Here is a 7,730-nt window from a genome sequence, read left to right on the forward strand (position 1 = left end):
GATGAGGCAATTAGCCTATAACATAAAGATATAATCATCAGACTATAAACACGATTTAGTTTATACTTAAAAATAATCAATTCATTTATCAAAATAATTAAATTTATTAACTGCCTTAAGAGTGCCCAAAGGGCGGAAAGATTCAAAAACTAAATAAATTTATTAATCGAATATTAATAATATAATAAAAAAATAAGTTTTTATTTCAGTTTTTTTTTTACTTTTTACAATTAATAAAATAACAAACGATTATGAAATATAACACGCGAAACTTTTTAATTTTGAAATGTTAAAAAAATAGATATTTGTATGGAAGAAAAAATAACTTGTTGATGATTTTAATTGAGTTTTTGGATTTGATTATGCTTGTTCGTTCCAGAACCTGGTTATGATAAGATGTTATGTTAAGAAATAAGAATTCCTTGGAGACTTTCTCCTAGATATTCGATCCAGTCCGCCAGGAATGACCACAGAGGTGTGATTCTTCTTCTGACAACAGTCACAACAACATCCTTTAACTCGATTCTTTTTTGATTTTTATTCTTTCGATTCCATAAAAAATGATTCCTGAAGATAATATTTCATCCCGGTTCGATCGAAATATTCCAGAAAAATACTTTTAATTTACGAATTGTTTAACGGAGGCTTTTGTCGACAGCTTGTAATTAGCATTTCAGGCTGATTAAGCGGAATAAAATATTAAAAATTAAAAGGGTATTTAAGAGAATTCGTCTTACGCTTTCAAAGTTTCTTGTAAACAATGAAAAAGAAGAATTTTCCTGTTAGCGAGCAGGTCTAACTACTTTCTTCTCTTCCGTATTCTCTTCTATATCTAATCCATAGTTTTTGTGCTTAAGTCTTGCTAGAACTTGTTAGATGAATTGAGGGGAAATAAAGCCATTAGCAGACGGAGTCGGTTCGATACAAACGTCGAAGACGTAGCTATTACACTGCTTTGATTTTTTTTATTCCCTCAACTGCTTCTTACATCGTTGCATTATATACTGTTACAACCTGTTAGTGATGCACGGACACATGTTCCCAGATTGTTTTCAATAGTAAAAATACGTACCGGCAAATTTTATCAGATAATTCTTAATCATTGTTAAAGCTGGATGGCTCTGCATTTTCCTCTACTTAGCTTAATGTAATAGTCGAATTAAGGTTAGAAACAGAACCGCAAAGGTTATAGTGGCGGAAATCGAAATCTTTAATTAGAAACTGATCGTTCTTTCAATCAATAGTAAGTTACATTATAATAATTTGTTAAATACTTTTTTTTTATCTGTTATTTAATATATTAAAGTATGCTCTGTATGACTTATTTTTATGTTGCCTGCTCATTGTTGACTCCAAATTTATTTATTTTAATATGGAAAAGCTTTTGTTCTATTCTTTGGCTCTGAGACCCTAAAAATTATAATCGTAGCACATCATAATAGATAATATGGAAGAGTTCTACCGAAAAAACATTTCCAGATGATCTCTTATTGTTAATTGGTCTCACAGAACAGAATAATAATAAAACGTATAAGCATAATTTTTATCGATATTGAAATAAATATCGATAAAAATTCTAAACTCTAAAATATCAAAACTCTAACTTCATCAGTTCATCAAACTCTAAAATATCACACACTAAGTCAAAATGTTATCCTAATATTGTAATGTTACTTTATATGTATAAAAATGTTTTTATATAAATTATATAGACATATACTGTATATATATATATATATTTATTTATTTACAGATAATAATGTAGCGAAAAGACACAATGAGTTGTCGTAAAGCGGATGTCAAGGGCTGCAAACAGGTCCTCCAACCATCGCCATACTGAAGAGCTCTGAAGGTTCATCATGAACTTGGATGCAGAGAATCGAGTGGTGCTGAATGTTGGTGGTATTAGACACGAAACATACAAAGCAACTTTGAAGAAAATTCCAGCTACTCGCTTGTCCAGACTGACAGAAGCTCTGGCGAACTATGATCCCGTACTCAATGAGTATTTTTTTGATAGGCATCCGGGTGTATTTGCCCAAGTGTTGAATTATTATCGTACGGGCAAATTACACTATCCTACTGATGTGTGCGGCCCTTTGTTCGAAGAAGAACTGGAATTTTGGGGCTTAGATTCTAATCAGGTGGAACCTTGTTGTTGGATGACTTATACTCAACATAGGGACACTCAGGAGACTTTAGCTGTTTTGGATCGACTCGATTTGGATACAGAAAAACCGAGCGACGAGGAAATAGCTAAAAAATTTGGAATGGAAGAAGACTATTTTGCTGGCAGGATGTCCTGGTGGCAAAAGCTTCAACCAAAAATGTGGTCTTTATTCGATGAGCCTTATTCTTCCACTGCTGCAAAGGTGAGGTTGGTTTAACTAAGTTTAAATTTTGCAAAATAATATTTCAATTCATTGCATAATTTAATATGCTTTTTTATATTTATGAATTTTATAATAATGTTTTGGAAAATTCAGCAAATGTAGGTTAAATAATATTAACTCGTAACAACCAATCATTTTTATTACTTTGTACTTCATTTATCTTTTATTTATTTATAAATATCTTGTAGCTTTTAAGGTATTTATTGGCAGTTACATTGGTGCACTAATCTATAATATAGTATTTTAATATACCATAGGCTATATTAAAATAAATCGCCTAATCGCCTAACATTGGAGGTAATTCTTCCAAATTATAATGCCATTTTCAAAATATGATAATTTTCTTTTTCAGATTATTGGAGTAATATCGGTATTTTTCATCTGTGTATCAATTCTGTCGTTTTGTCTCAAGACCCATCCAAACATGAGAGTTCCTCTTATACGTAACATTACGGTGAAAACAACAGAGCAAACTGAAGCTTGGACACTTGATAAAACGCAAACTAATCCACACGAGGCTTTTTTCTACATCGAGTGTATATGTAATGCTTGGTTTACCTTTGAAATTTCCATAAGATTTATTGCTTGTCCCAGAAAATTAGAATTTGCCAGAGGAGCTGTAAATATCATAGATTTTACAGCAACCCTATCGTTCTACATTGACTTGGCACTGCAGAGATTTGCTTCCCATCTAGAAAATGCTGACATTTTGGAATTCTTTAGTATAATAAGAATAATGAGGTTGTTTAAGTTGACAAGACATTCTGCGGGACTTAAAATACTCATACAGACATTTAAAGCCAGCGCTGGTGAACTGATTTTATTAGTTTTCTTCTTGGTATTGGGTATAGTTATCTTCGCTAGTTTGGTATACTACGCCGAGAGAATACAGTCAAATCCTAACAACGACTTCAATAGTATTCCTTTAGGATTATGGTGGGCCTTAGTCACGATGACAACTGTAGGATACGGAGACATGGCGCCTAAAACTTATGCTGGGATGTTCGTCGGTGCCTTATGTGCATTGGCAGGTGTTTTGACAATAGCCCTACCTGTTCCAGTTATCGTATCAAATTTTGCCATGTTCTATTCCCACACCCAAGCGCGCGCCAAGTTGCCCAAGAAGAGGAGGAGAGTTTTGCCAGTCGAACAACCCCGTGGTCCACGGGTGGTTAGAGCGCCTAATCCCAATGCGGATAATCCACAGGGAAGAAGAGTGAATGCCCTCAAACAGAATCACCCAAAGGATATCTTGGGACCGAAAATGGGTGAGTGAAGTTGTGAAATGTTTCAATTTTGTTGTCTCTTACCATCTTGGAAACTGTTGAATTTCAAAATAAAAGTACATATACATATATGTAGAATATGTCTGTCATCCATAGAGTATTTCGCGACGTGCTGGAAAGACATATGCTTATACTCAACATTCCAGGACAGTCTTATTTAAAGCAGTTCAATTCTTGAGAGCCAATAGAGAACAAGCTTGAAAATGTATACAGTTTTTATAAAACTAGGCTCCATATTTGAATTGTTTCATCTAAGGCAAACCTGTCGATGTTTATTTAAATTACAATATAGGCCTATAGTATATATTATTTTCATTATTTTCTTTGGTTTTTTTTAGTAAAGGCTAAAACATAATGCTTATAATTAATAAGCTTTTTTTTCTTATTAAGTTATCTTTTTATATATATATTTTAGTTTCAAAGGGTTGATTTTTTTTCTATTAAACTTAACAAAGATAAGCTTTGTAAGTTCGATCATTTTTACATTTTCTTTGCTTTGATTTTGTATTCTTATTTAAAGTTTCTATTCTATCTTTCTCAATAATAATTGTTTTTATTTTCATAATGACGTACAGGTATATACTAATTATTAACCAACACAAGACCATAATCATCAAAACAATTTTTATCAACAGTAAATAACACTCTACTTACGAAAAACTAATTCTTTTCAACATTTTAAAATCTAAAGTCAAGTGGAATCGAAGCTTTGCTTCCTACTCTTAATAACTCGAAAGAATATTATATGAAAATTGTCTACTGGCATTAATCTCTTAAACGAGAGACAGGTGCAAGTTTGATAAATTTTAAATGAATTTTCGAAAACTTCAAATGGAAAATTTACGAAAAAGATATATGTGTGACAGGACGAATTTAAGCTTTAATAATAGTTAGTAGATGCTAATCTTATTATGAATACAGATCATATTTAAACAAAACAAAAAAAAATTAGAATTAATTTATATATATGTATATCATGGTTTAAATGAATGTTTTGTTACATTTTCTACGTATTAAATAATGAAATTACTTCTGAAATATTATATTTGAACGAACTTATCTATGCATCGAATTTCCTACATAATGCAAGAATGCAAAATGGACCATTGACTCACGAAACGCACGTTTGTATTAATGAGAATTCCTAAGGTTGAATGTGATGAAGATGAATATAAATGAGATCGTTTAGCAGCAAATCGAAATTAAAGCATGCCACATTAGGAGAAATTCGCGATATTTATTTTAACTAAACTATTTTAATTTTAATGACGCAAAAGAAAAATTATGGAAGAAATAAAATTTCTAGAATAAATTTAGCACGTAATCTATAATTGTTGTTTCGGGGATTGTTCGTAAATCAACACTTTCGCAAATTTATTGTTGTTGTATCTCATAGTTAGGTTAGAATTAAATCTTGGTTCCATTATTCTAATCCCCAAAATTGCCTTAACATCTCATTTTAATCCCCCGATTAGGAGAATAAGTTTGTTTGCAAAGTGCATCGATAAAGATTTGAAAGCCATCATTTTCGCTATATTTTTGCTTAGCTTCAAACAAAAACAAATACTAATATATAAAAATAAAAAAATAAAAATAAAAAAATACATCGAGATAAAAATGCTTTAGTTATTCAACATCTTGCAATAAATTAGGAAACAATATTTAAAAGTATTTACTTGATTTAAAAGAAATGTCAGCGTGTTTTAGCTGCGAGCCATTCTTTGTATAAACACGAGTAACGTCTGCGTTTGGTTTTAATTGTCTTTCTCTTCGTTTTTATTTTTGTTTCACTTCTAGAAAATCTAAAAACATCCTATTAACATTCTATTCCGTTTAACAATTCAAAATATTGTATATGTCGCAAGCAAGAAAGGAAAAATATACTCTCTTTTCGCTATTACCCACTCGTAGGATTTTTTTATTTCTCTGTTTACAGGCAACAGCTTCTATTATTATATATATATATATATATTCTATTCTTGTAGTGAATAAGCTAACAGAATGGCTTCTATTATTGAAATTTGAAGAATGGTTCGGACTGTTGGTGTACTTAATCTTGACACCTTTTGGCACTTTGAAGAAACATCTTAAACGAGATAAATCAATAATCAGCTTGAACTCGATTCCACGACAGCTGTTGTGTGTCAGTCATTCTTGGGTTTTTCCGGTTTTTATTATTATCAACCGTACGTTACGCTCGGATGCCAATGTATATTTTTTGAATAGCATCGATTAGTTTCCGAAGTCTCGTAACTAGTAACGCCATCTGTTAAGCGAGATACATACTAAAATCATTTTCTAGTTTTGATAAATTGGATTTAGGAGAGAATATAATTCGTAGCTTAGGATATACAGGAAAGTTTAGCTGGGAGAGTGTGAATTCAACGATATGTGACCAGCTGGCCGTGAAAGACAGATTCTAAGTCTATCGATTCTCGCAGCCATGTCATTTCTAAGCCTTTCTACAAATAGCTCTCTGGACGTGACACTGATATAGAAGGGATTGGTCGCTTTATCACACTTCTTGGTCCGAATGTCTCCTTTTTATGGATAATAGTTCTGGGATTATATCAAAAAATATATTAAAAAAACTCTCGTGTTGCAAAATTTAATTTTCATTCTTTACACTACAATAGAATAAACTAGGCAATAAAAAAAGCCAAGAAAATAATTTATTTTTTCATTCGTTATTAATGAAATATTATTTTAATACATTAAATAACCTGATGAATTTTTTAAAACAATATTATCGATTATCCTTAGAGGGTTTGCGTGCACAAGATTAATGTCGCCATGTGGAATGCTTTATATCACGGCATGATTTAAGAATGGAATTCGAAGACTCTACTTTCAAACTTTTCTAGATGGTTGTCGACTGAAACTTTTATTCGAAAATGTGATAAAAGATCGGCATTCGTCTCCAACCCAAAGTTTAAATTTGAACGAGAAAAAAATCAAACCGAAAAACCTATTATAGACTTAAAAAATAAATAATTAAAATACGTGATTATTATTGTTTAGGAAGGACGTCGTCGTTCCTGGCATTACTGAGTCATAATCGAACTTTTTCAAAACGTAAACTTGTTTTTATTGCTAAGAAAGACATCAGTTTATGGCTCCCAAAGGTCAAGCATCATTTACGTAATATACTCAGTAGAAGGGATTCTTTCCTATTCATTATTATAAGTTGAAGTTACATTGTCGAAAAAGTATTCTATAAATTTTACTATCCCTTATAACCTTCTGCTCAATTTTTTTTTCTGTTGTCCATCTCGTATGATGAAGATAAAATTTATGGCTAATTCACTCTTAATCAGCATTTTCTATAAATTAAATAAACTCGTGTTAAGTTTAGACGAGGATAAATTTAAAATTAATAATAATAAAACTCGCGTAAAGAATTATATGCGGAATTTTTTTTTATTATATATAAACATGTTTTTAAATTCAAAATCAAATTAGAAAATGATAATGATCGAACATGGATCAAGCGCGTAATTGGAGCGACTTGTGATAAAATTTACTTAAAAGTGATACCATTGATGGGGGTGTTATAAACGAGTTTTACGCGTTCGCTTAAGAATCTGCCTCTTTAACAGGAAACCGCGAAGAGACGATTCCGATGCTTATGTTGAACCACTCGGAGACTAAAGATGAACCCACTCTACCAAGGAGCCGAAGATTGAGTACTGCTGACAAATCGCCACCGAAACTTATAGATCTTGGTACTCCTGCCAGGATTGGAAGTGATAATACCGGTAATATATTAAAAATATAATCTAAAATTTTTAATTTCTTGAATTTTTCTTATTATAAAATCGAATAAAAGCACATTTTTAAGTAAAGTATAGCGAAATATCTATCCTGTATATAAAGCAAAGTTTATAAAAGCGGAATTACACTGCTATAAAGCAATTTAACATACACCGTAAAAGTAACTGAATAACCTTCCAACTCATAATTTTGATATAATATAAGTTAAATAAAACGTTTTTAAAATACACATAGTTATAAAGTATAAATGCTATAACTTATGATAATGCAAGTTAGA

The 7,730-nt window shown here is 31.2% G+C and overlaps 1 protein-coding gene across 2 annotated transcripts in view; it reads left to right on the forward strand.

Annotated features, from left to right (window-relative positions):
- Window positions 1–1,754: 1,754 nt before the first annotated feature.
- LOC111625497 (potassium voltage-gated channel protein Shaw-like) overlaps window positions 1,755–7,730 on the forward strand; it is an 81,245-nt gene continuing 75,269 nt past the window's right edge. For both annotated transcript variants that reach the window (XM_023368643.1, XM_023368644.1), the window contains exons 1-3: window positions 1,755–2,372; window positions 2,746–3,661; window positions 7,279–7,437. In XM_023368643.1, coding sequence (XP_023224411.1) covers window positions 1,860–2,372; window positions 2,746–3,661; window positions 7,279–7,437 — 1,588 coding nt within the window. In that variant the 5' untranslated portion in view covers window positions 1,755–1,859. The remainder of the gene's footprint in view (window positions 2,373–2,745; window positions 3,662–7,278; window positions 7,438–7,730) is intronic.

This window comes from Centruroides sculpturatus, unplaced genomic scaffold, assembly GCF_000671375.1.
Source record: "Centruroides sculpturatus isolate CEXI.00-Female unplaced genomic scaffold, Cexi_2.0 scaffold105, whole genome shotgun sequence".
Lineage (NCBI taxonomy): Eukaryota > Metazoa > Arthropoda > Arachnida > Scorpiones > Buthidae > Centruroides > Centruroides sculpturatus.